This window comes from Coffea eugenioides, chromosome 4 (assembly GCF_003713205.1).
Source record: "Coffea eugenioides isolate CCC68of chromosome 4, Ceug_1.0, whole genome shotgun sequence".
Taxonomy (NCBI): Eukaryota; Viridiplantae; Streptophyta; class Magnoliopsida; order Gentianales; family Rubiaceae; genus Coffea; species Coffea eugenioides.
This window is the reverse complement of record NC_040038.1, coordinates 2,219,280-2,245,113: the sequence shown is the minus strand read 5'-3', so window position 1 is coordinate 2,245,113 and position 25,834 is coordinate 2,219,280. Positions and strand designations below refer to the sequence as shown.

General features: G+C 41.9%; 4 protein-coding genes across 6 annotated transcripts; 1 reads left to right on the top strand and 3 right to left on the bottom strand.

The window, feature by feature from the left end:
• Window positions 1–137: 137 nt before the first annotated feature.
• Window positions 138–8,190, bottom strand: LOC113768207 (probable inactive ATP-dependent zinc metalloprotease FTSHI 2, chloroplastic). Its single transcript, XM_027312474.1, is given in 13 exon segments — window positions 138–751; window positions 885–1,124; window positions 1,225–1,281; window positions 1,690–1,812; window positions 2,635–2,713; window positions 2,998–3,083; window positions 4,135–4,293; window positions 4,569–4,709; window positions 4,840–5,004; window positions 5,092–5,193; window positions 5,537–5,709; window positions 6,588–7,188; window positions 7,190–8,190. Coding segments are annotated over 12 exon segments (2,661 nt in total). The 5' UTR covers window positions 7,952–8,190; the 3' UTR covers window positions 138–751; window positions 885–911.
• Window positions 8,191–15,385: 7,195 nt separating this feature from the next.
• On the top strand, window positions 15,386–18,283 carry LOC113768635 (CASP-like protein 3A1). The gene is made up of 3 exons (XM_027313074.1): window positions 15,386–15,740; window positions 16,719–16,854; window positions 17,903–18,283. The coding sequence occupies exons 1-3, from the start codon at window positions 15,457–15,459 to the stop codon at window positions 18,116–18,118; spliced, it is 636 nt and encodes a 211-aa protein (XP_027168875.1). The 5' UTR covers window positions 15,386–15,456; the 3' UTR covers window positions 18,119–18,283.
• Window positions 18,284–18,510: 227 nt separating this feature from the next.
• LOC113768634 (nuclear pore complex protein NUP35) lies at window positions 18,511–21,722 on the bottom strand. 2 transcript variants are annotated; one of them, XM_027313072.1, is made up of 4 exons: window positions 21,567–21,722; window positions 20,639–21,250; window positions 19,849–19,960; window positions 18,511–18,983 (listed from the first exon to the last, which is right to left on the bottom strand). In XM_027313072.1, the coding sequence occupies exons 2-4, from the start codon at window positions 21,232–21,234 to the stop codon at window positions 18,678–18,680; spliced, it is 1,014 nt and encodes a 337-aa protein (XP_027168873.1). In that variant the 5' UTR covers window positions 21,235–21,250; window positions 21,567–21,722; the 3' UTR covers window positions 18,511–18,677. The 2 variants fall into 2 exon arrangements, with proteins under 2 accessions (XP_027168873.1, XP_027168874.1); XM_027313073.1 differs by having other exon boundaries at window positions 20,639–21,247.
• Window positions 21,723–22,789: 1,067 nt separating this feature from the next.
• LOC113768847 lies at window positions 22,790–23,650 on the bottom strand. 2 transcript variants are annotated; one of them, XM_027313353.1, is made up of 3 exons: window positions 23,532–23,650; window positions 23,197–23,259; window positions 22,790–23,046 (listed from the first exon to the last, which is right to left on the bottom strand). In XM_027313353.1, exons 1-3 carry the CDS (start codon window positions 23,601–23,603, stop codon window positions 22,849–22,851), a joined length of 333 nt encoding a protein of 110 aa, XP_027169154.1. In that variant the 5' UTR covers window positions 23,604–23,650; the 3' UTR covers window positions 22,790–22,848. The 2 variants fall into 2 exon arrangements, with proteins under 2 accessions (XP_027169154.1, XP_027169155.1); XM_027313354.1 differs by having other exon boundaries at window positions 23,538–23,650.
• Window positions 23,651–25,834: the final 2,184 nt, after the last annotated feature.

Here is a 25,834-nt window from a genome sequence, read left to right as displayed (position 1 = left end):
CAAAACTTGCTCACGGGAAAAAAAAAAAATTAGTCCGAGTTAATAAAAACAAATACAACAGATTTTGGATCCTATTATATGGGTAACTTTACTAAGAAGTATCTTATTCATTGATAAAAAGTACAAAAACTATAGTATGAGAATAAGCAAAATGATGGTTAAACCGAAACAAAGGCGACATTGGCCCCAGTTCAAGCCGCTAGGTCATACGAGGGAGAGGTGACATTGCCCAAGTGCAAGAAAAACGCAAAAATCGAAATCCAACTCGACTTTATATATATATATATATAGTCACTTCAAAAGATCATGATGTAAAATTATCCATGGAGACTAATGCTCAACTTATAGTACCACTTACGGAACTTAATCCAAAAATCATAACAGCATATAGTGAACTCTCCGCCACCCTCTTCGCAGTAACAAAATTTCCGAACGAATTACCAAACCCCAGCATTCATTTGGGGGCACACCTACGAGCTAATAATCGACAACAAATAAAGAAGGGCCTCTTCGTTCATCCCTCCTGGGCTTTCTCTTTCAAAATTCTGGGAACTCAGAACAATTAGTTAGCCAGCTGCAGGGTGATATAGCATGTCCTCAGCGTCCAACATTTTACAGGGATACACGGAGAGAGCATCACCATGCCCCAGCCTGGATGCTGCAATCGTCTGGTTCATTCATCTATAATTTGCATAGTTCGTCTGAAAGCTCAGCAGGCAACTGCTTATACACTGTGTCTGCTCTTCTGATTCTGAAAGGAAAAAAAACAAACTACCGTTAGGATAGATAAAAAAGAGGACAGCAAAAGAGAGGAATGCTCAAAATCTCAAACCAATTATACTAGTTTGGGAGAATAGATAGAGATGATGAAAACGTGTAAGAACCTTATAGATCCTCTCAAAAAACTATGATCAAGAACTTCTAAGAGATGCTTCTTGCTGGTCAGTTATCAGGTCTTGAAACTCTGAACGTTTGGTGGACCTGATATCTATTATGCTTGGGGGCATTTGTTGGAGAAACCCGTGTGATTCAACTAAGTCAAAGAATTCTTGCTTGGTCAGGCTTTTCTTCTCAACAAGAGAATCAACCACCACATCCATGAGGTTTTTGTTGCGCTGGAGGATCTGCGTGAAATATTACAAGTACAAACATTCAGTACAATTTCTAAATATCATTTTCCCTTTTGCTTCTGATAAAATATTTCATCTCATCATGTACAGCCACCTCTTTAGCACGTTCATAGCACATATTTACAATCCGCAGAGCCTCTAAATCAATGTCCTGAAAAAAGAGATTTACGTTGTCCATGTCAGCAGCTTGACGAGCATATTTATGCTAGAGAAAGTAGCACCCAAGAGGAAAAAACAAAAAAAAGGGTAATAAGAAGGCAGTGTGCATTTTCTGCATTTTCAGTCATCTCACATATAACTCAAAAGTCAATTAAAGCTTAAACTGCAAAGGCATGAACTAGTCATATGTGTAATTCTAACCACAAGATCATTCCTCTCTTTTTAGTGACTGAGAAAATTGACAATCTAAAGGGAAAAATTGAAAACCGCGAAAAGACAATTCTCAAGTTAAAGCGAAAAATTGAAATCAACAAAAGAGATGGAAGCTTCAGCAAGTCCCCCTGAAAAAATAAAATAAAAAATAAAAAAGACCAATGAGGATGGCAGAGTGAGGCTTTACATTCAAACGATCAGCAACCCAGAAGTCATTCAGACCATAATGTTTCTCCGAGAGACCACCAATAACAAGTGTTCGCGCAGCTGACCTAGCATTGTCTGCAGTTTCCGCCCATATCGTGCTCAACTGGAATTTTATCGCACAGAAGTAGCAAGTTACTAAAAATACAGTTAAAACACAAATGCAAGAATTTTTAATTCACTGTAATTGGGATTGTTAGTTTAAACTAAGAGCCATAAATGGCTATCATTTTCTCCTCTGAAAGCCAGTTAAATAAGATGTTGTGAGCACCACCAAGTCCCATAAAACATTATTTGACCCACTCTATAAGCCAAAAGCACCAAAATCAGATCCATAATGATGGGATTCATTAGTAGGAGCACGTGCATTTTAGTTGCAAATGAATTAATAGCAAAAATCTTCCCTCAGATCAATATACAAATCTGCGTTCATGCAATAAAGCAAATGTGCATTATAGGCAAAGCATTGATGGAAGATGCATACTAGGATATTACGAGAGAAATTTGATTTTTGAGTAAAGTTTCGTTCATTTGGCTGTTGCTTCTCAGCTGATCGCTCTAGCAATATCCTAAGGCCACATAAGTTATCAAGTTCAGTAAGGCCAGTAGAAGTTTTAATTATTAAAGTTCTAGCCAATAATCAGAATGCAGTTTGAGTTTCTAAATGCTTATAGGAATCATGATAAATACTCAGGAAAGTCTCTGCATGTTTGCTTCTGCAGCCAACGATTAAAGTCCTTCATGAGAATATGAATTCTAAAGGAGTCCTTACAATGAAAGGTTTTACAACAGGCAGTAACACATAAAGGCATCACCAAGGCATTCAAAGTTCACCCAACTAATTTGATCTGAGACTTAAAACTGATACCGTTAATGCCAATAATTGAATGTCTGTTCCTTAGGAAAGTACGATCTAAAGTTCTTTTACCTGGCCCTCTCCATACCACAACTCATCAGCTGCACGTGGTGCTAGTTGAACAGTGATATGATCTAAGAGAGATTGGCGGCTGCAAGAAATTCAGACATGAAGAGTTAAATGAACAATCATGTATAATTATTGAGAAGTCAAAGAAATTACCACAATTTCTGTGCCTATATTTCTGTGAGGGCCAATATCCGGTTTTAAGATGTAAACAATAGGAAGCATCAGCACTACTTAGTCAATCTTTGGAAGTTTGCTAAAATACTCACAGATATGAATAACTCTCCAATAATTAAAACTGATGTTGCAATTTTTTTATTCACAGATTTTTTATGCAGGAAGCACCACTGATGGTAAAAGCAGTCATACCTTAGCATTCCTTCCTTAAATTTAACATGATCCATCTTGAACCGAACATAACCTAGTTCCCTTCCAGCTCTTGGAGCAATGGTTACCTGCACAAAACAATAATAAATTTGCAAATCAATTCCCGACTCATTAAATGATGAAAATGAAAAGCAAATGAACAACCATTTGCAATAAGTCCAAGTAGGAAAATAATCAGCAATCAAATGCAAAAGAAAATTTTTCAACTATATCAAATGCAAACAAGAGGAATGTGGTAAATCAAACAAATATTATCATCAGCATGTTGATTTCAAGGGATATGTCTGCAGAAAGGAAACGGAAGTAGTATCAACAATGATTAAACCAGTAAGTAATAAAATACTTTGGGACCAGCATATAACTTCTTAACCACATCCAATGACTGCAAAAACTGACCATACAGAACTGCATTCCCAGTACATCAATTAAAGAAATAGCAATTCAGCTTCAATAAAATTTCAAAATGAAAGTTGGAATGAAAAACTTCACACAGAACAAATATATAAACAATTACGGCTTTCAATTCTGTCATATTAGTCTGTTTTGAAAGAGATTAGGTGCCACTAAGAACCTGCATAGCTAAAAGTTGAATTCTACAGGCTTTCTTTGCCAATAAATCTGTCAAGTTAAATGAAACAGGATAAACATTCCCACTATTATTTGTAGATGTTTTAGATGTCCAATATGCACAGAAATTGGAACAGTGCTTATTGTTATAAACGAAAAATCTAACCAAAACAATGTGAGACAGTTTCTTAGCATCACAAGGCAAGACTGATAGGTGTTACAAGCAGATTTTCACATTTCAGCAGCCAACAAAGTCCTAAATAACTAATCAATAAAAGAAACACTAAAAGTAGTCAATATCAACTGTCATATTTTTCGTGCAAGTATCTTGGTATTAATATGCTTCATTATCATGAGTAATAGAATAGGATTTTCAACTGTGTTAAACAATCAACCTAAAAGCATAAATTTGATATAGAAAATAAGAAACTCGTTACAAGTTTCATTATCCATGAATTATCACCAAAGTAGGGAACAAAGGACTCAGTTGTACAACTAGCAAAACGGGTAATCGCAAGTTCATCATTCTATACTATGAGGTAGAGATCATACAAATTCAATATTCTTGAGGTCAGGGAAGTTCACTGCTACTACAGCCATTGCTGCTTCATTAATAGCAACTTGCTTCCACATCTCAGGGCTCCTCTCTTTTCTATCTAGCATACCTCTTTCTTCCATTTGTGCAGCTTGCAACAAATCATCAGTTGTTATCTGCAGAAATGTAGAGATCTTAAGGGTATCCACTAGACACAATCAACTGATTCATGAAAGTGAAGGCTCTTTCTTTACTAATTTATTTAACAAAAGAAAACACCAAACCAGAAGCATCCATGAAAGATTTTGCTTCCACACCACCCCCCCCCCCCCCAAAAAAAAAGAAAGATTAAAAGAATTAGTGGAAAAATCAAGGACATGACATGGAAAGTATTTTATGAAGACAGGTACAAGATTGTCAAGCAACTTTGCTTTTGTGGGCAATATAATACCTCAGTTCTTCCATCACGCATCATATTGATAGCAGCAACCTCAATAATGTTGGCTAGCTCTGCACCAACCATGCCATCAGTCATACTTGCAACAGCCATGTAGTCAACGTCTGGAGCCATAGGCTTCTTACGAGCATGGACCTAAGACAACATGCAAGAAAGAATATTACTCATATTTAGTCCATTTCAAGACATTACAGAAAAATAAATTTCACATTCTGAATTACAGTTTGGAATTACAAATCTAAATTATAACAGGGATGAATCACACCTGCAGAATTTCAATCCGACCTATCAATCCAGGCTTAGGGATATATATTTTCCGATCAAATCGTCCAGGTCTTACAAGTGCTGGATCCAAGATATCTGGTCTATTTGTGGAAGCAATAGTGATCACTTCACCTTTACCTTCAAATCCATCTAGACAGACAAGAAGCTGAAATATAACAATACCATAGCATTTCAAAATGGAGAGAAATACCAATATGTGAAATAGAATACAAGTGCAGTATGTTAAAGAAACCTGATTCAAAGTAGCATCACGTTCTTGTCCACCAGAACCCTTAATCAAACCACGCTCCCTCCCCACAGCATCCAGCTCATCAATGAAGACAACAGATGGAGCCTATGCAAACAAAGTGTATGTTCTCAGGTAGAATAAGCTGATAAACTTCCGCTTTATTTTATGGTTGTTAGTAATGATTATGAGGGGATTCACATGCAAGCAGAATTTAATTAGAGGAAGCACATTTTTAAGAACAACAGCCGTGGAAAACAACAATAACCCTTGCTTTTATTGTAAAACAGACAGCAGAAGAAGGAAAAGAAAAAGACAACGAAGGGAAAGTTAACGCAATAGATCAGATTGTAAATATGACTACAACCAAAATGCACTATGGCACATAGCTCCAAGGAAAAAACATGAAAAGTTTGTGTGGGTAATGAAAACACACTGAATTATAGCTTACATTCTCCCTTGCTTCTTGGTAGAGTGCTCGAACACGGGAAGCACCAACACCAACATAAATTTCCACAAACTGAGAAGCAGATATAGAAAAGAAGTTTACACCTGCCTCGCCAGCCACAGCTTTTGCTAATAAAGTTTTCCCGACCCCAGGTGGACCACAAAGAAGTATGCCCCCTGGAAGCATTTTAAGACAGAAAGCCCAGTGAACATTATCAGAGTACTATGCCAAAAGAATAACCTACACCCATCATGTTGAATCATGACAGAGCGGGAGTTAACATGTGATCTTGCCGTGTACAATGAAATCTTTATTATAGCCAACCAACAGTCTAAGTAATTGCCTAAGATTGTGGTCACATATAAAGAAAACAAGTTCACACAACACAAGCATACACAGTGCTTAAAGTTGAAGTAAAGGCGAACCATATGATAAATCAGACAAAGAAAATTGTAATATCATTCAACTGTAAAAAGGCATAGTTAGCTATTATAGGTGAGTGAGTAAGAACTACAGTTAGATACATATAACCATACTTGTGAGAGAGGACAAAAACAAAAAACTTTTGCTGCACATATTGATGCAAAGAAAGAACAAAGAACAAAAAATAAAGAAAAAAAAAAAGACTCTGCAGCAGCGGAAATGACCTACGTGTCAGCACATAAAGCGTATGAAAGAGAAAAAGATATTTTAAGCGAGTTTGTGTCAGCCTAAAATGATTCCCAGACCCCCTTAGCAATATCGAAAACACTCTAAGAAAGGTATAATTTGATATTCCAGCACATTGCTTGAAAGTCACAACACCTTGGCCCCAACACAGAGGTTCTTCATTAGTAAGAAATAATTGATAATCTTGTCCTTACACAACAACTGAAATAGCCAGAGAAAATTCATGGAATAAAAGATCAAAACTTCTAAGTAGGAGATCTCAGAATAGATAAACAGCAAACAGTACCGGTTTTGATGCTTTTTAATGAAACAAAAAAAAAAGTAGTTTTGTTCAAGACAAAGTAAATAGAAACATTAGAAAAGAAAAGGCATGCTAAAAACTAACCAGGTATTCTAACTCCTCTTCTGCGATACATTTCCCCATGGGTAAAAAATTTGACAACCTCCTCAAGCTCTTCTCTGATTTTTCCAAGCCCTGCAACATCTGAGAACTTCACATCCACGCCTCTCTCCAAGTATTGCGGGAGTCTCTTACTTTTGGCTCTCCGTACGCGAGCACCAGATTTCATGAATTGCATTGCCATCTTCATGTATGGGTTTTCCTCTCCTTTCCCGCCTGCCTCTTCATCATCCTCAACCTCCCTGCCCTCCATTTCCCTCTCTAGCTCCCTCATCTTCTTCTTCTCTTCGGCCTCTGCTTTCTCTATCTTCAGCCTATCTTCATAATCTTTCTGCCCCCTTCTAAAACTAAGAACAACAGTAACGTAAAATATGAAGAAAAAGAACAAGCCAAGAAAATTGACAACATTAGGATCACTAGCTAAATTGTCCCAAAACCTCGACCTATCTTGAGCACTCCTCTGTGCTTGTAGCAATGATTCCTGGAACTTAATTCTCTTCATCTCCTTCCTCTTCCTCCTCTCTTCCATTTTCTTCTCCATCCTAGCCGCTTTCTCAATCATCTCCCTCTCTTTTCTCATCTTTGCCCAACTCCTCATTCTGCCTCTTCTTCATCTCCTCCCTCATCCTCTTCAACTCCAATGCCTTCTTTGACTGTGGCTTCACCTTCACCAATGAAAACATCCACGATGGAATCTTCCCCAAAAGTCCCAAATAAGGCGAAGGGATTTCAGGCTTTCTCAAAGGGGGAGTAAAAGCATTCATACAAACACTATCAAGTTTCAACTCATCCCACTCTGCCCAAAATTTCGGGTCACCATCAACAGAAGGCAAGACTATCCTAACAACCTTATTATCCTCCAAAACAGCCAAAACCACCTCAGGTCGTTCCTTAAACTCAACATTAGGGGGTTTAATAATATGCTTAAGTTTATCACCTCTTCTCAAATCAATAATCTCTGAATAGGGCAACCTCTGGGTCACTGCAGGAAGCCCTTGTGACCATTTTTTCAGTTCTTGAGGACTTAAAGCCTCAGATTTTTTCCCAGCACGCTTCTTTGCAGATACTTTAGCAGCTAATGAGGGTTGGGGAAGTGCAGCTGAAATTACAGTAGAAGTTACTGCAAGTTTGAGCAATAATAAATGGGATTTCCTAAACCTTGATTCTGACTCAGACTCTGATTCTGATTCTACTTCTTCATCGGCTTTGGGGTTTTTAGCCTTGTGGCATGAAATTACTACACTTGGGATCAATTTATGGTGCTTTGAGCGGACTGGTGTTTTATATTGTGGAAAAGATAAAGATGGCGAAAATGAAGAAGGAGAAGAAAAAGTGCAAGTACAGACCATTGCTAAAATTTTTTATATTAACAATGGAGAAAAAAAGGGGAAAAAGGCAAAGAGAGTTACATTGTTCGGATTATGGAGTAGTAGTCCAGCTGAAAGATCCGCCATCAAAATTGTAGCAATCCATAAAGCTGATGAAATACAAAAATGGTCTCAACTGCAGCTCGTTACTTCAGTTTACACGGGCAAAGTCTGACTCTGTTTTCAACTTGGAATTGAAACATTCGCCGCTTCTCGTTCAATTGTTCAATTAGATTCTGATAAAGATAGCAAGAAATTTTGCCTTTTTTCTCTTACATTCGCATATACCAGCTCTAAGTTTGAGCCGGGCCATTCGGTGGTCTGGACTCCTTGATGCGGGCCTAGGGTGAAGAGAATACAAGATAGTACTCTGACATAGGTTAGATGATTTCTTCTTTTTTAGCTTCCAGTGAGTAAAGCATTCTACCCGGCGAGGCCCAAAGAGCTGCCAGAGGCGGGCAAGGGTCCAAGATCACAATATTTGCTTTATACCACTAGGCAATTCAAGGTCAGTAGAACTTTTAAAACTATTTTTCTCAAAAAAAATTTTACTTCAAATTAATATTATTTATTTTCTAAAACAAAGAAATAGAATTAAAATTATTCTAAATCATGTATGATTTTTAAAAACCATAATTAAATAATTTTCAAAATCAAATTCAAGATTGAACTCAATGTTGGATTCAGCTGGTTTAATTTAACAAGCTGTGCTCGAATTTGAACTCAAATATCTATACAAATTAATGAATCGAATTCTATCAGCATTTATAGCTCATCTAGTACTCGATCAAACTCAAATTTTATTTGTATAATTTACGAATAGAATCTGAATATCAAGTATTCGATTCAATTTAACTTGTTAAAGTTTTAATTACAAGTATAATATCAAAATACCTAAAATTGATGTGCTTGCAACTTTAGATTTCATAGTTTACATTTATCCTCTATAATTGGGTACGTTTATTATGTACAAGTTCTATGGGTGTAATTGAGTTGAGTTGAGTTCGAATATATACACTGTTTGAGCTCTGACTTGAATTAAAACACTTGAACTCGAATTATATACATGTGTATGTGTTTAAAATTCAGTTAAGCTTGCCTCCTAATAGGGTATTAGAGCTGTTCAGACTTGGTTCGAGGTCAATCAACATGCACTTTAACTCTAACCGAGCATACTTGCAATTTATTTGCATCCATGTGTACAATCACATGGGATAGTGCTTGAAGAAGTATGGAATCTTCCCCGGACCGAGCTGAGCTGATGAGCTCGGCTTGCTGATGGAAAGAGCGCGTCCTAAGCCTGAAAGACAAACAAGAGAGTGAACTAACAGGGGTCCTGAGGTCGTCCCCGAGGGCACTCCGACGGTCAAATTAGTTTTCCGGTGAGTGAGGTTCACGGGAAGTAAAACGGTCGGGAGTAATTGTCCAATAGTGAGCGTACCTTGCGCAGTCGATTTGCGTCATTATTTATACCTGCTTAGGAGTCCGACCTCCGTACGTTTCGGGACCTGCTCAGAATAGCCTCAATCCCGTACTGAGGGGGAGCAATCCCGACCTATGCAGGATTGTACTCTGGAGCCCCTCGGAGCCCTAACGGCGGAGGGCCGCGGGACGGTTCTCATGGGTCTGGGGTCTAAGCCCAGCTCAGACCTTCCTGGGCTGCCACGTGTATAGGTCAGGACGGGGCCTCTGCACTAGCCCCCTAGATTAGGTAGGTCCTCCAAGCAGACCTAATCTGTACCCCTGCCACGTGGGAGCCCAGCATCACACTGCTCTGCCGCGGTCACCTCCGGTACAGTGCTACCATTGGGAAACTGCGTCCGCGTCCTTTCAGTTGTCGCGTCTTTTCGGTTCCCGTACCGCTATTAAATGCGTTCACATGGGGCGGTTCAAATTCGAGCAGCCGTTTCCCTCCATAGGGAAACAGTGCATCCCAGTGCATCCCTTCAGCTTCACTCCCTATAAATAGGGATTCCCAAACTTCTTTCCGACTCTATTTGCCATTTTCTCCTCTTTGCATATTTTCCTTCTCTCTGAGAGTTCCATCGGCAGCATTTCCGGCCTAAGGTGCCCAGATTCCGGCGATTTCTCCATCCTTTTTCGCTTCGATCATCAGTAAGTTCTTCCCCTCCTCTTTCGCATTTTCTTTTCCTCTTTTGCCACCTCCTGCATTTTATGTCGGATCATTCCGGCATCACTTCCACCGCATCCCAGATTCCGGTCCGCCGTAGAGCCCCCAGAATCTTCATTTCTTCTTCATCTTTGTCCTCATCTTCATCTTCATCTTCTCCTCCTCCTCTCTCTTCTTCCTCTGCTTCTAATCCCAACTTCCTTATTCCTGACTTGTTCGAGCCCATTGACATCATGAGCTCTCCATCTGCCCGACTCCTGGAGGAGGTGGCCGAGCTCGATGCCCTCATCGAACGGCAAGCCACTTCTATCCCCTCCCCCAAGTCTCCACATGACTCCCCTGGCGGAGCCCAGGGGGGAGCTGGGGAGGACATGGACTCCTCCGAGAGGACCCCTGCTTCCGAGCAGGGGAATGATTCTGAGTTCAACTACGGTCATCCCGACCGGGAGGAGGTCACCCTCTCACCCGGGGCGGTGGCCGAGCTGGCCGGGTCTTTTTCTATCCCTCCGGACTTCGAGTCGCGAGCCGCCGGACCCACCGATCGAGCCTGCCGACCTCCCCCTGGCTTTGTAGCCATTTACAGGGAGCAGCTGCTCGCTGGGCTCGGCTAACGTAGTATACTAGCCGTTGAGCCCCCTTGTCCTCTCGCACCAAAATCGCGTTTACGGCCTCGTTGCAAGCAGACAAGTATAGGAACAGGGTCTCTCCCTGCTCCGGGGCAGTCAGAGCAGGCAGTTCAGCCAAGTATGCCTTTAGATCGGTGAAGGCTGTCTGGCACTCCTCCGTCCATTGGAAGTCCTTTGGTGCTTTCAAAATTCGAAGGAAAAACAGCCCCCTCACCGCGGAGCGCGAGAGGAATCTATTCAGGACGGCCATCTTTCCCGCGAGCCGTTGAACCTCCTTGACGTTCCTCGGGGGGGCCATGTCCATGATGGCCTGGAGCTTATCCGGGTTGGCCCGGATCCCCTCTCGGGAGACCAGGAAGCCCAGGAACTTTCCCGACCTAACCCAAATGTACATTTCTTTGGGTTCAGCCGCATTCGGCTTTCCCATATAATTTTCAGGATTTCCCTGAGGTCGGGGACGAGCTGCCGATCAGTTCGGCTCTTGACGATCATATCATCCACGTAGACCTCCATACTCTTGCCGATCTGATTCTGGAACAGTTTGTTGACCAGACATTGGTAGGTAGTTCCAACGTTCTTTAGCCCAAATGGCATGGTCCGGTAGCAGTAAGTTCCTGATGAAGGAGGTCTTCTCCCGGTCTTCTTCGGCCATCTCTATCTGGTGGTATCCCTTGAAAGCATCCAGGAAATACAAGACGTCAAAACCAACAGTAGATTCTACTAACCTGTCGATCCTCGGCAAGAGGAAGCAGTCCTTCGGGCAGGCTTTGTTGAGATCTGTAAAGTCCACGCACATCCTCCAGGACTGGTCTTCCTTCTTTACCAGAACGGGGTTGGCCAACCAGGTCGGGTAATACACCTCCAGAATGATTTTGGATTCCAACAACTTGCCTACCTCCTTCCGAATCACTCATTCCTCTCTGGAGCGAAACTCCTCTTCTTCTGCTTCACTGCTTTGAAGTTGGGGTCTACGTTGAGGTGGGTGGACAGTCAGGTCAGTCGGAATCCCAGGCATGTCCTCTACCGTCCACGCGAAGACCTGGGCGTACTCCCTTAGTAGGGCCTTCAAGCCCTCCTTTTCTTCGGGGGGTAGCGACGCGCCGACGCGGAGGACCTGGTCAGGCCTGTCCTCCCTCAGTGGGAACTCCGCAATCTGGTCCTGGGTGCCCAGTGGCCGGACCTTCTCCCCCGGGATGTAAGGCTCCAAGCTGGTCGTCTGGACGACCACCTTCTCATGTCCCCGGAGCACGGCCAGGTAGCAAGCTCTGGCCATCTCTGGATCCCCATGCACCTCAGCTATTCCTCCCGGGGTGGGGAATTTAACGCTGAGGTGGAGGAACGAGTGGATAGCTCGGAGGGCATTCAAGGCGGATCGTCCCAAGAACACGTTGTACGGGGATTGCTGTTTGACCACCACGAAGTTGACGGGAATGGTCCGGCATTTGGGCGCCTGTCCTACCGTAACCATCAGGGTGATCATCCCCTCGGGGGTGATGTGCGGTCCTGTGAAACCCACCAGGGGTGTCCGAACCGGGGTTAGCTGTCCATCCTTCAAACCGAACTCCTTGAACACCTGGTAAAACAGGATGTCCACCGCGCTTCCCCGGTCGATGTACACTTTCTTCACCCGGTAGTTATTGGTCACGACGTCTATCACGATGGTCTCGTGGTTTCCTGACGCCAGGGGAACCGCGTCCCTTGGTCCGAAGGTGATCTCTTCGTCCATACGCAGGCGCTTCAAGGAGTTATCCCCCTCCGGAGGGGGTCGCCTGTTCTTCCGAACTGCATGGCTGTCCCCTCCCGTGGGGCCCCCAGCGATGGTGTTTATTACTCCTGCCAAGTTTTGAGCGTCCAGGTCGGGAGAGTTGCCCCGAGGGACGTCACACAGCTCAGGGCGGTCGCGACGCTGGCTCTCGCCCCTGTCTCCGCAGTAGGTGCGTCCGCGCTCCTGGCCTGGCCGATCTTGCTGCACGAATCGCCCCAAGAAGCCGCGCTGGATCAGATCCTCTATCTCCTTTTGCAGGGCCCAGCACCCCTCCGTATCATGCCTAACGTCACGGTGGAAGGCACAGTACCGGTCCTGGTTCCTCTTGTTCCGGGGTGTCCCCATCTTAGGTGGCCGCCCCACTAGGCCCTCCGCCTCCATAACGGCCAGAACTTGGGCTCTGGGCCGAGTTAGGGGGGTGTTGCCTTTCGCTGGAAGCGACGGCTGAGCAGGGGCTTTATCCTTTGAGAGCCGGTCGAAAACATTCTTCTTGGCCGCCCGTCCTTATGCTCGGGCGGGTTCACCCGTCCCCTGCGATCTCCGAGCTCCCTATCTGATTCTCTCTTCAGGCGACCAGCCTCCTCCGCAATAGCGGCAGCGTGTGCCCTAGTCAAGAGTTCTTCCAGGTTTCCGGGGGGCTTCTCGGCGAGCTTGTAGAAGAGCTCTTCCACCCTAAATCCATTCATGAAGGCGGCCATGATCACCTTCTCGTCTTTATCCCTGATCTGCAAGCTCTCCGTGTTGAAGCGGGTCATGAAACTCCTCAGGGACTCGTCCGGTTTCTGCTTGATGGCCATCAGATGAGTCACGTTTTTCGAGTAAGTCTTCGAGGAGACGAACTGGGTGGCGAACTGTCTGGCCAACTCGGCGAAACTCCGATGGACCCCGGCGTTAGGCCCTGGAACCAGAGCCGGGCCTTCCCCTTCAGAAACATGGGGAAGGTCTTGCAGCGGAGTGCATCAGCGGCGGTTTGCAGACGCATGTGTGTCAGGAAGACCGAGAGGTGGTCTTCCGGGTCGGTCGAGCCGTCGTACAGTTCGATGTTCGGGATTTTGAATCTCCGCGGCAATGGGTAATCTTCTATCTCTCGGGTGAAGGGCGAGGCTGTATAGTTGTCCTCGTAAAGCCGCGGCCGCAGGATCTGCTCAATCTCGTCCCGGACAGGCGGCCACTGGGGAGGGTCTCGCGGCCGGCTCTTGATAGATCGGGCGGGGGAGCGCTCTAGCTCGTTCCGCGCGAGTTTCCACGAGGAGGGATTTCTCGGTCGGCCCCCCGCGGTCCGATCGCGAGAATATCCCTCGCTGTCACCGACCACCGAGGCCCGCGGTCGAGGGGGAGTCCGTTGCCGTTTCCTCTTGGGGGGCTGGTCCCAGGACTCATCCTCCGAGGGAACGGGAGGCGATGCCCTCTCCTTCCCCTTTGCCTTGGAGGTTTGCGCGCCCCCGGCCTCGCCCCCCTCCTTTGCTTGCCGAATGATGTCTTCCAGCATGGGAAGGTTCTCCGCTACGAACTGAAAGATCTGCTGTCTTCGTTCCTCTGAGAGGGCTGAGCCCCCGGCGCCCCGAGCCGCCTCGGTCTCCATTCGCCGGGACCCCTCGTTGGCTCCGGGGTCGGTGTTCTCTTCAGTTCGCTTTGAACGCGTTCTCGCCTTCAGCACAACTACTCGTACCTTCATTCCCACAGACGGCGCCAACTGAAGAAGCACGGAACTTCCCCGGACCGAGCTGAGCTGATGAGCTCGGCTTGCTGATGGAAAAAGCGCGTCCTAAGCCTGAAAGACAAACAAGATAGTGAACTAACAGGGGCCCTGAGGTCGTCCCCGAGGGCACTCCGACGGTCAAGTTAGTTTTCCGGTGAGTGAGGTTCACGGGAAGTAGAACGGTCGGGAGTAATTGTCCAATAGTGAGCGTACCTTGCGCAGTCGATTCGTTTCATTATTTATACCTGCTTAGGAGTCCGACCTCCATACGTTTCGGAACCTGCCCAGAATAGCCTCAATCCCGCACTGAAGGGGAGCAATCCCGACCTATGCGGGATTGTACTCTGGAGCCCCTCGGAGCCCTAACGGCGGAGGGCCGCGAGATGGTTCCCATGGGCCCGGTGTCTAAACCCAACTCAGACCTTCCTGGGCTGCCACGTGTATAGGCCAGGACGGGGCCTCTGCAGTGCTTTTTTTTTTTTAATGGATTCTCTTTCTATTTTTTATAATGCATAACTGGGGATATATGATACTGTGTTTTTATTTATTAGAAAGGGATATAATTATTTTAAATTTAAATAATCCTAATCATTATTAATAAAATGAGGACACGTGCCATATATTGAAGTGTGCACTACGAAAAAATAGAAAGAAAATTCAACGGAGATCGGCCAAGTCCAAGTCCACATGCCTTATGCGACAAAGCTGTATTTGGAAATTTTGAGACCCTTACGAAAGTGTACAGTTGCACGAACAATGGTTTTTCTTCTCATTTCTTTCTACTCGTCGGCTAAAGCAGAAAAGGAATAATTAGCACTGCTAATTGAATTGTATGATTTAAAAATTAAAAGAAACGCATCCATCATCATGATATGAATGTTAGGTCTAAACAGCAATTACTCAACAACTTTTTCCGTTTAATTTGTTTTCGGGGGTATTAAATATTAAGCCCTTAAACCCCTATTACTTCTCTACAGTCCATTCTAGTCCAGTGTACTACAGTATACCGTTAAATCAGGAGTCACGGGTACTCTCTGCAGTGGATTTTGACTCCATTGACCGACACCTCCTTAAGACACGTGTATCATTTCGTACACCTCCCAAGTGTCCCCCAGACCCCACCACTTACCGGCTTTCCTTCATTTCTAAAGCCCCTTCACACTCCTTAGAAGTTAGAACTACTTTCCTTCTTCAACCCTCTTTTCTCCTGTGGTGATACAACCAAGAAAACCCAAGAAAGAGAAAAAAATTACAAGAACAACAATAATGAACGGAGCTAAGAACGCAGGGGAGGCGGTGAACATTCAGCTGCCGGAGATGAAAGTAGCAGCAGAGATGGGGACAATGAGCGGCCCATTGGTAGCCCCGAGGCCCAGCCGGAGCGTTCATGGCAAAATGGACATCGCCCACGTGGTTTTACGCCTGGCGTGCCTTTTAACTTCAGTCACGGCACTGTCACTGATGGCCACTGCTAAACAAGCTTCCACCCTCTCCCTTTATGGTTTTAACGTCCCTGTCCGCTCCAACTGGTCCTTCTCTGACTCTTTCGAGTAAGCTACCCTTTCTGCCCTGAAATCTGCTTTCTTTCACTACTACAGTGTGATTTATATCCTTTTCCCTTTTGGGTTTTTCCGTTTAGTTCAAGAATCTAGTCCGCTGGTCTTACATTTCGTGATCTTGCATTTTCAAATTTTTTTAAGAAATCCTTTTTTCACGGGCAAGATAGTGGGATCTTGTCATGTTAACTTTTCAAGGAAATTTTCCGTTCTTATAATGTGCATGCATGATCATCTAACCAATTGTTACTCAAAATTTTGTTCAACTAATTTGATTCTTCAGTCCACTAGGATTGAAATTCAGTAAAATTGTGAGGCTGTCTATCTAAGTTTGAATTGTACAAATGCTGAAGATCATGAAATTGCAGCTACTTCTTCGGAAGCCACCTGAGTTTGAATAGTTATGTACTTGTGGTGAGTGGAGACAAATTCTTGAAACTGTCGCTTTCCTAAGTTCAAGGACATTTACACATAGCACTACTATTATTTACGGAAACAAGCTCCCGTGATAGTTTTCTGGACATGAGCGTCCAAAATTGTCCTCATGTGTTGCCTTATTTCTGGATTTATAAGTAAGCTATGTCTGCGTGTATATTTTTTTATTTTCAATTAGTCTCTACGTATCGTTTTTCCTCGTCTTCTGTATTATCATTAGTATTTTAATGCGATTTACCTGCTTGAGAGTTTTAATCAGTCAGTTTGGCTTGTTTTCCTTTCCTCGCGTCCACGAGCAAAGATCTTTAAAATTCAACAATAAAAGAAGGTGTCGGCAGTGAGTGGCAAAGTAATTGCCTTGAACCTGACATTTGAAATTCAAAAATGTATGTTTTGTTCTAATTAATGTGTTCTTATTGCCTGAAAAGCCTGCATGAAGCTGATACGTTTGTATTGTGTCATTTAATCGTGATTAAAAGTCTTGAAATGCTCTATGAATCATAAACTGGTTGAGTAATGGGAATGGATGGAGATCAGGTACCTGGTTGGAGTTTCGGCAGCTGTTGCAGTTCATTCCTTGCTTCAACTGCTTATTAGCGGATCAAGATCTCTACGAAAATCGCCAGTCATTCCTTCTCGAAATCATGCTTGGCTTATTTTCGCTGGGGATCAGGTAATTGAGGGTGTACCAGTTGGAAAATTACGATCTAAGTGTTTTATTTCTTTGGTCAAGTCTGGTTTAACTCAATTCCTATCCTCCTTTCTTCATCATTATCCTGTTAAAATCTTGTGGCTAAGTTCTTTTTTGATAACTTGACCAATCAGACTTTGAAGAAGATAATATGATACTCCTCCTAACTGCTACACTTCTAATGGTTGCCTTTCCTTGCCAAGCCCACAGTTTGTGCATCGCAGCTTAAAAGTCAAAAGTGGTTTATTGTCGCATCAATCAAGTGATCCTAGAAATGAATCCTAAAGAAGTAAAAAGAGAATACTGAGAATAAAGCATGGAAATCTCATTCATGCTTCATACTCTTAAATACCACTGAACTAATCTTTTTGGTTTCTGAGGGAGTGGACGGAAAACTCATTAGTGCTCCATACATTTAGATACCACTGAACTAGTAAATTTGGACAAGCTACCCAAGCTATTTGTCCTGCTTTCCTAGGTGTTCTGAAACTCAAACTTTTTAGAACGCTAAACTTCAGCAATCAGGCGATTCTTTTACAAATGCTATTTGGGAGTTGCAAACAGAATTCTGAAAGAATATTTTACTTCAACCTCTAAACTTTTTGTTTGCCATTAATAACTTATCACTGATGTTGGAACAGTTTTCTTGGCTTTAGAATCTTCCTGGTGTTTGTTGGTCATTTACTCTGGTCAATTATTGATGAGCAGCCCCCTTGATGTACAATGTCAGGGTGCGACTTTTCACTTTGCATTTTTTTTTTTCATCTTTGGGGTTCAAATGCTTGCTTGACAATATTTTGTTTTTTATCCCTGTAAACGTAGTTTCTAACACGGACAGTGGAACATAGTAAATGTGCATGAACATGGTAACACGGACAGTGGAACATAGTTTACATCGAATATGCTCTGAAAAGTTTGAAACTAAGGCAAAAGAGATGCCTGATAAGCAGGAATTAGTTCCTAAATAATCACTCGTCTTTTTGTGGCTCTTGTACTAAACGTCTACCTAGCCTTAATCTTGTACTTGTAGGTCTTTGCTTTTGCAATGCTGAGTGCTGGATCAGCTGCATCAGGAGTAACCAATCTGAATCGTACAGGGATCCGACATTCAGCTCTTCCAAATTTCTGCAAACCCTTGCATGGTTTCTGCGACCGGGTTGCAGCATCAATAGCCTTTGCATTCTTGAGTTCTTTATTCCTTGCCATTTCAACGGTTCTTGATGTCGTCTGGCTGTCCAAGTACTAGAGCTTTCTATTCTTCCTGCATTGGCATGTAATTATAATGGCTCAAGGCATGTTCTGACTGATTCAGCGGATTCTGCAGTTCAAATCCATGCTCTTGAAATAAACGAAGACTGACTTTTGACTGCTTAATCTATGATCCATCTGAGAGATCATGAACATTTCTTCACTGAAGTATAGCTCAGAAGTCGGAATATCTTACGTGGGTTCCTTTTTTTTTTTTCTCCTAATAAACAAACTAGTAAAAAATCACTTCTCGGTCCAGTTCGAATAACGTTAGGCGCCACAGAAGCATTCCAGCATTCTTATATGCTGATGAATGATCTTTTCGGAACCATGTATAATATATTGTATTCTTCTACAACTTTTGCACCGACAATAACAAGAAAACAAATCTTTCTCCCAAACCAGCCCAAATTACTGCTACTCAATATAAAGTAAAACTCAGAAAAAAAAAACGTTTAAACTCAACCAAATGGGAAGTGATTGAGACAGCCGCATGCAGTGCTGGGAGAGGGAATGTCGAAAATTGCAATTGACTACAGAGACATTATACAAATGAATTAGACACCAAACATCAAGTCCACAACTTTAGACACCAAGGATTTGGCAGGAGCGGCAACAGTCCCGCCTGCTTGTTTGCTGGCACTTCCATTCTGAAGATAGTATGGATGAGGGGAAGCTCTAGATAAATTTGACTCTGAGATTCGATTAGACGGTGCAGGGGGTAAAGTCATGAATCCTAGATTGTTGATCCTTTCATTCAGAGCCTGGCGTTGCATTGGATCCACAGGTTTCACCCCAATGATGAGAACTCCATTTATTTGCATCCCATTTTTGCTGAGGGCTTTTAGAGCATCAGCGCGATTCTGCACCGCAAGGCAGTGACGTTATGTTAGAATTACAAAGCAAGGTAGATTAATGTATTTGCCAAAAGTATAGATATTGAACTAATTCTTGAAAGCTTCAGCTCAAGGATCTGCTGCAACTATTCTGTCGACTACATGACAAAAGTCTAAATTATTTGTGTGTAGCAATAAAGAAGTGAAACCAGCTGCTTTTACTTTTCCAAATATCAGAGAACAAAGTAAGATTAAAACTACAGGGTCAATCATCACAAGGAGGACTTGGCACAAAGCAGTCACTAGTGAAAGTGAACAAAATGCAGGTCTATGTCCAGCCATTCCTTCCAAAATCACTTAACAAAAGATACAGGAAAATAGCTATCTAACAAGAGAGTGAATTGCAACAGAAATCAATACAAGTGAGAAATCAACATAAATCTTGGAAGCAAGCTGCAAAAGTATCCTGGTGTTCCTAGATGAACAGACAATCCAGTTCTAACACTTCTGTCAATGGAAAGATATATTTCATGCTTTCTCTAAGGACAATTGCAGCATCAAAAGCCCATAAAGAAAGCAGACGCTAAAAGGGAAAAAAAAACTGTTTTCTCCCCTGAAGTAAAAATGAAAAAGAACTTGTTGAGGCATTCTCGTAAAGGAACACCAGGGACACATTCAGAATTCCAACGTCTTCTCTGTTAAACAAGTACTTGCTCTGACCACCATATTTGGTTGCCAAGGGGAAAGAATTTAATGCGTCAAAATGGAAAAACAGGAACTTCCACTCCATATCCTAGTGCAACATGAAGCCATCAACACTAAAAGAACTAGACCATTTTAATACAAAACCAAGGAGCCCTTGATTGTTAACCTTATCGTAATATTCAGCTACCTGATAGAGAATGTGCATCCAATTAGCATCTCTTGGTCCTGGGACATGTTTCAGAATCACCCCGCACTTTTCGAATTCCCGCAACACTAAATTGGTGTCTATTGGAGAAAATCTGTAAAATGAAATGGTTGATAAGATACATAAGGGATCAATAACATTTAAATATGTGGCCAAACTAATATATTATCTCTATATGATGAAATGTCTAATTAAGAAAAAGTGATAAAAGATGACCAAAAGAAAAGTATCAGAAGCAGATTACCCAACAGCGCAACATGACTGATATCATATAGTCCCCATCAGACAACTTTGCTTATGAAAGTTTACCCTACATCCATTAACCAAGTCTACTTCCCAAATAGATTTTCATCTAGAATTGAAAATGTCGATGCCACACACTTATAAGAGTAACTAACTGACAACCTTGTAATTCACATAACTGAATTGATCAAGCCATTTCACCCAATTTTGACAAAACTAGATGTAAACATTTTTTTAGCTTTTTCCTTCAGGAGGTTTACTGGCAGGAGCTGCCAAGGGCATACAGACTCCAAAGAGACTATGATCCTCTGAAAACCTACCTCTGTATTTTAAATATACGGACTACCACAGTATAGATCGGTAATAAAATGTAACACTCCAGAAGATATCAACACTCTTCAGTATGTAGAAAGCTATGTTACTAGGCTGTTGCTTTTTTCCATCCATTGATTCAGTCTTAGTAAAACTAATCCAAATATAAGTTCAACAATACTTTGGAAATTAAGAGACATGAGAAACGAAGCAATACCCATAGACAGTCACCCACTCCTCCTCATCCAGGCTACCTATGGGAACTGAATTCTTCTTCATCTCTGGTCTTGCAACCTCCCTAGGGGGTGGGAGGGTAATTAATGCACCAGGCTGAACTACACCTTCAACAGGTGAGCCTTTTCCCTTATCCTCCTGCTCAGTACTACCACCACTCTTCGAAGGCGACCACCAACTCAAACTTGCCACTGGGGTTTGCTGACTCTGCTGCTGCTGCTGCTTTCCCATGGTAGTAGCATAAGAAGTGCTGGGTCCAGACTTGCTCTTAGGAGTTGAAAACTCCCTGCCAAAACTACGCAGTGGTGTTCTTGGATCTGACCCGACCCCAGGAGAAACTGGATAGTCAGGAATTCCAGATTCTGGAGATAAATCCGACCGGTCTTCAAGAGTGAACATTGGTGGAGGCGGAAGATCAGAGTTGGCAAAATTTTCACGCCATAGGGCCGATACAGCGGCTGCCTGACCCGGGGTTGCAAATTTTCCGCCAGGTTTTCTAGATGAAACCGGTGTAGCTAAATCATGGAAGAATAAAGACTGCCTCCCGGATTTGGGAGTTCTCTGTATTGTTGTGCTCATTTCTATTTTACACCTTCTACAAAAAAAAGAAAAACACTAGCTCAATTTCAATTATTTTAATCGCTCACTTTTATTTAAACGGATTTGTAAACCACTGGCATAAATTCGAATTCATACGCCAATTTTGTAATCAAGAGAAATTAACCTCTATTAAGCAGCTATTATAATCAGTTTTCAATTCGGGGTAAAAATGCATAAGCTCCAAATTATGTGGAAAAAAGCCATTAAACTAAGGGGAAAGCAACTCAAATGAGCTGGAGGTTGAATCAATTACAGGAAATTCCAGCCGAAAGATCAGCGAAAAGAGATAAAAAAAAAAAGAGTTGGATTACCTTTAATGAGGCAGTGGAGTGGTGGAATATTGCTTGGGGCCTTTGATTAGGAGATTAATACCGGGACTTTGAGTTGCCCCAGCAGCGAGCAAAGCAGGGGGATGAAACCCTAGACTCGTCCAGTTTTCATCAGCAGAATTCAAACGGGTAAAAGGCGTCCGCTCAACGCTAAGAAACGAGACCTCGAGAATTTTCAATTTTGAAGTTTCGGATGAAATGACTATTATAGCCTTTCGTACATAATTGCAACCATGTACAAAATGTATTACTATTAGTAAGTAAAAAAATTCAATCAGGCAAACTAACGCTTGGCTGCTTATGTGTTGTTACTTGTTAATGATGAAATTCTGTCCCGCATGAGGCAATACGTTTGCATTTTATCCTCAAACAAATCAATTGACTTTGATTTCTTCTCCACCGACCCCCTCCCCCTTCCCAAAACCCTTTTTCTTACTACAACAGAAAATCGAACCTCCATAATTGATCATTTATCTTTCCCTATAATTAATTGAAGCCGCGAGACCCTATTCATTTATTCATTCAACCCAACTTTATTTTCTTCCATTCCAAGGATTGGAACCAGGTTTTTTTTTTATTGATCCAATAAAAATGAAATATTTTCAAAATTCTCCCTCAATTCGACATACTGTTTTTTCCATTCATTCTCTTTTAGGATCAGTCGTGATCTTCCAAACTTTACCGATGGTGTATAGATGAATCCTTAGTTTCATCTAAATATGTAAAAGATACTAGTTGCACTTAAAAGTCGAGTACTCTACTGTTGAATTAGTAACCCGAAGAATAAATTAAAATAAAAATTGCTGCCAAGTCTTGATGCCTTTTGTTCCCAAGAAGCATGGCAGCAACCCTAGTGTATGTCATCTATTATTGTTCCACTAATCTCTTTTTGATTGGTGGGATTATCTTGTGGAGATTAACTTGTCCAAAATCAGAACTCCGTTGCTCTTGTTTGACGTTTCCTGCACGGACGCATACATTGGTAAAGTTGCTTTGGACTAATATTGAACATTATTGGCAACTACCAATTGTAGCTCGATATCTTCTTTTCAGGTAACACTGCACTTCAGTTTTTGTGAATGGGTGCGTTCCAAGTTCCAACCCACCCGACCATACTGATTTTCTTTCTAGCGAAGTTCGAACGTCATTATTGAAAATACATACCATTTTCCATAGAAAAAAAATACTATGAGCACTTTCCAAGATTGAACAAGAACAATCACGATTGCCTTTCTTAAAGTTGAATAAAGGTGCTATTTAATATTTAGAAGGGAGCGGAACCAGGCTCCTTAAGCAGAGACTGATTTGGAGAATCAATCGTGGTAGAAATGCATGAACATTGGCAGCATGTCTCAGTTATGCTATTGATGATCTTGTCCTTAGCCTCATCCTCTTTGTGTAGCATGTCTATTTCCTGCACAACCATTACCATTTCCTTGATTGAAGCAACTGGTTTCAGTCCCTGAAAATTTACCACACATATTTCGTATCATCCATCTTTCTAAAATTGAAAATCAATCCGAAAAAAGAAACTTATTAGTAACTTTGATGGAAAATGGATGTTTTTCTAGTTCATGAAGACGCAGTTCATCAGTGGGCAGCACAACCCTACCTCGACCAAAATGCTAGATGCTTCATTTTGTTCCTTCTTCTGCATTATATCGACAGCAACTTCCTGCAGTCAAAACATTTAAAAGAACATATGTAAGAAGTGTATTTCGTGCCATGCTTTAGTCATCCAAAAGAAAATCGATCCGACAATCTCAACCAAATGAACGAAGATAGTAGTTATTTATTTATCATTCTTAATAAATGGCAAGATTTTGGGTAATCCACTTGTTGTTACAAGAAAAATGAAAGAAGCTAAGCTTGTAATTAGACTTCCATTTAAACAAAAAAAAAAAAAAAAAAGGATGGAGGAAAAACACCATGAGAAAGAGACTTGACCCTAGCTTGGTCGATTTGCCCCTGTCTCAGGGTTCTGGGCTCCAATTCAATAGAACAACAGAAGTTCGCCATTGACGAGACACCAGCAGACTCAGAAAAGTTGTTGCAAATGGTTTGGGTCGTAGCCCAGTGCAAGTTCTCAATACATTTGCCCCATTCATGCATATTTATATAGATGTAGCCCATGATGATGACATCGCTCGGCTTCTTAGTTGGAATCACGGAATCTAGTGGACTCTGGGTTCCGAAAATTGAGGTGGAGAAGCAAAGTTGAGCTTCTTAGCACTTGCAACCCGTGATTAGGGCTTGACAACGTTCCCTCCCTGGTTAACGATGGACTGGCTATCTTAGATCTGAGCATGCACATAAATTCACGAGGTCAATGCTTCGTGCAATCAATTGGTTAGTTGGGAATTTGAGATGAGAATTGATCAAATATCGTGCTATCTTTTTCTTGGTGCGAAGTGCTGAAGGACTAAAGAATCACTGCAAAAATTTGATCTGCCTTCTACAGTAAGTAACTGGAATTACTAATTACTATACCTTTTCTCCTTTTAATTTTATTGAAAGCTTAAACAATGTAAATTGCAAGTAGTTAAAATATGTACTATCAATCCAATGAAATAAGTGAACCTACAATTAAGTTTTTCTTTCTCTTTTTTTCTCATAATATTTTATCAATAGCGAGTTTAATTGAACTCCAAAATTACTAAACTATAAATCAAGTATCCATCCAACTAATTGGCTAATTGGTTTCATAGTCTTAGTTACTAACAGATCTCGCGATCGACTTTGATGTGCTGCCTTACTGTATATTCTTGGGGCAAGGGTCTATATAGTTTTAGGGGATTAGTCTGGCCGAAAAGTTGAGATACCCCAAGTGAAAAAAAAAAACTAATTGGCTAACAGCCCAATTCATCCTATTCATTTTGACCGAGCATAGAGCTATGTATTTAATTCATTAACTAGTCCACACAGAAAGGAAGTTGAGCCTTTGAACAAACTAATATATATAGCGTGTAGGTTTTTTTTTTGGGAGGGGGGGGGGGGGTGATCTTGTAGTGTCGATTTCAAAGTTCATAAGCAACCTTTCTTGTAACTTGTGAGTTGTAACCAAAATATGACACCATGAGTTGATGTTTCATTACAGAGACTTTTAATGTTTGCCCTTAATTATTAAGCGATTAAGCTCCCAATAGCTCTTTTGAGATCAACGCTTTCTTTGAGATCATCATTAAGTAATAGTAGTAGAACGTAAAAGAGCGAAAGCTCGTGCCGGCACGTTATGCAAAATGAACGACCTTTAACAGCGCATAATTACCATCCTCATTTGATTGCTTCTGGAAATAGTAACATGCAGCAAAATGCTTCAACAAATTGTAGAATGGTCCGTATTAATTGCTGAACTATTGTAGTGGATCTAGGCACGTGTCCAGCTAACAAGTTGATTTCTCTTTTTTTTTAAGGAAATAATTACCATTGTCCTGTGGTCAGAGGCTAAGTACTATGTGTTTATTTCATACTTTATCTCTCCCTCTCTGCTAATTTTTCCAGTCAGCTGATGGTAACATGGATATCACTTGGGATCCTCAGTGACATGTTTTCTATGCCAATCCAATGCCACCTATAACATTGTGCCAAGTGTCATGTTATTATTTACACTTTAATTTTTTAATAATTCAACTTGGTTTGGTTTAACACAAGTTTTCTTTACCTCTAAAACTTTGAACCAAACTTAACCAACCGGTCTAATTCATATACCAATACTTTTGTAAGTCAACCACTCAAGATCAGTTGCTTTGGGAAAAAGAAAAAGATAACCCTAAACAAAATTGCCTCCAAAGTGGTTAATTTTGGTTCAATTCCTGTGTCGATGAATCCAATAACAATCCCTTCACCAGCAGTTTCAGATCCACCTTCTTTTGCCCATCCCAGTTTCTCTGATACTACATCTGAAAATTCATATCCAGTACCGTAGCACTTTACTGGCATTTGTGAAGTAACTCCAGATTTTCCATCTGGGTCATGCAACAGAAAACTTGTAGGTGCTCGCCATTTTGCTGCTTCTGCCATTACTCAGAGGGATATTTAATGCTTCCCAAGATTATGCTTCACCTTTTGATGGTGATGGTCATGGGACGTAACTGTTTCCTTCGCAATAGATAGTTTCCCAGAAAGCTAGGGATGCCATCTGGTTTGTTCTTTGCTCGAGAAAGCTAGGGATGGTAGGGCTTTAATTTGCGTACTTCCTGAATAGATCTTGTCAATTTGCTTCAACAGTCGAAGGCTACAGTTTTAGCTTA

Excerpts from the sequence above, each read along its gene's own strand:
- LOC113768635 (XM_027313074.1), top strand. The coding sequence starts at position 15,457 with ATGAACGGAGCTAAGAACGCAGGGGAGGCGGTGAACATTCAGCTGCCG. Across the intron at positions 15,741-16,718 it reads TCCTTCTCTGACTCTTTCGA|GTACCTGGTTGGAGTTTCGG; the intron begins GTAAGCTACCCT and ends GATGGAGATCAG. Across the intron at positions 16,855-17,902 it reads TTATTTTCGCTGGGGATCAG|GTCTTTGCTTTTGCAATGCT; the intron begins GTAATTGAGGGT and ends TTGTACTTGTAG.
- LOC113768634 (XM_027313072.1), bottom strand. The coding sequence starts at position 21,234 with ATGAGCACAACAATACAGAGAACTCCCAAATCCGGGAGGCAGTCTTTA. Across the intron at positions 19,961-20,638 it reads GAGTGGGTGACTGTCTATGG|ATTTTCTCCAATAGACACCA; the intron begins GTATTGCTTCGT and ends TTCATTTTACAG. Across the intron at positions 18,984-19,848 it reads GGATGCACATTCTCTATCAG|AATCGCGCTGATGCTCTAAA; the intron begins GTAGCTGAATAT and ends CTTGCGGTGCAG.
- LOC113768847 (XM_027313353.1), bottom strand. The coding sequence starts at position 23,603 with ATGGCGAACTTCTGTTGTTCTATTGAATTGGAGCCCAGAACCCTGAGA. Across the intron at positions 23,260-23,531 it reads GGCAAATCGACCAAGCTAGG|GAAGTTGCTGTCGATATAAT; the intron begins GTCAAGTCTCTT and ends TTTTGACTGCAG. Across the intron at positions 23,047-23,196 it reads CATCTAGCATTTTGGTCGAG|GGACTGAAACCAGTTGCTTC; the intron begins GTAGGGTTGTGC and ends GTAAATTTTCAG.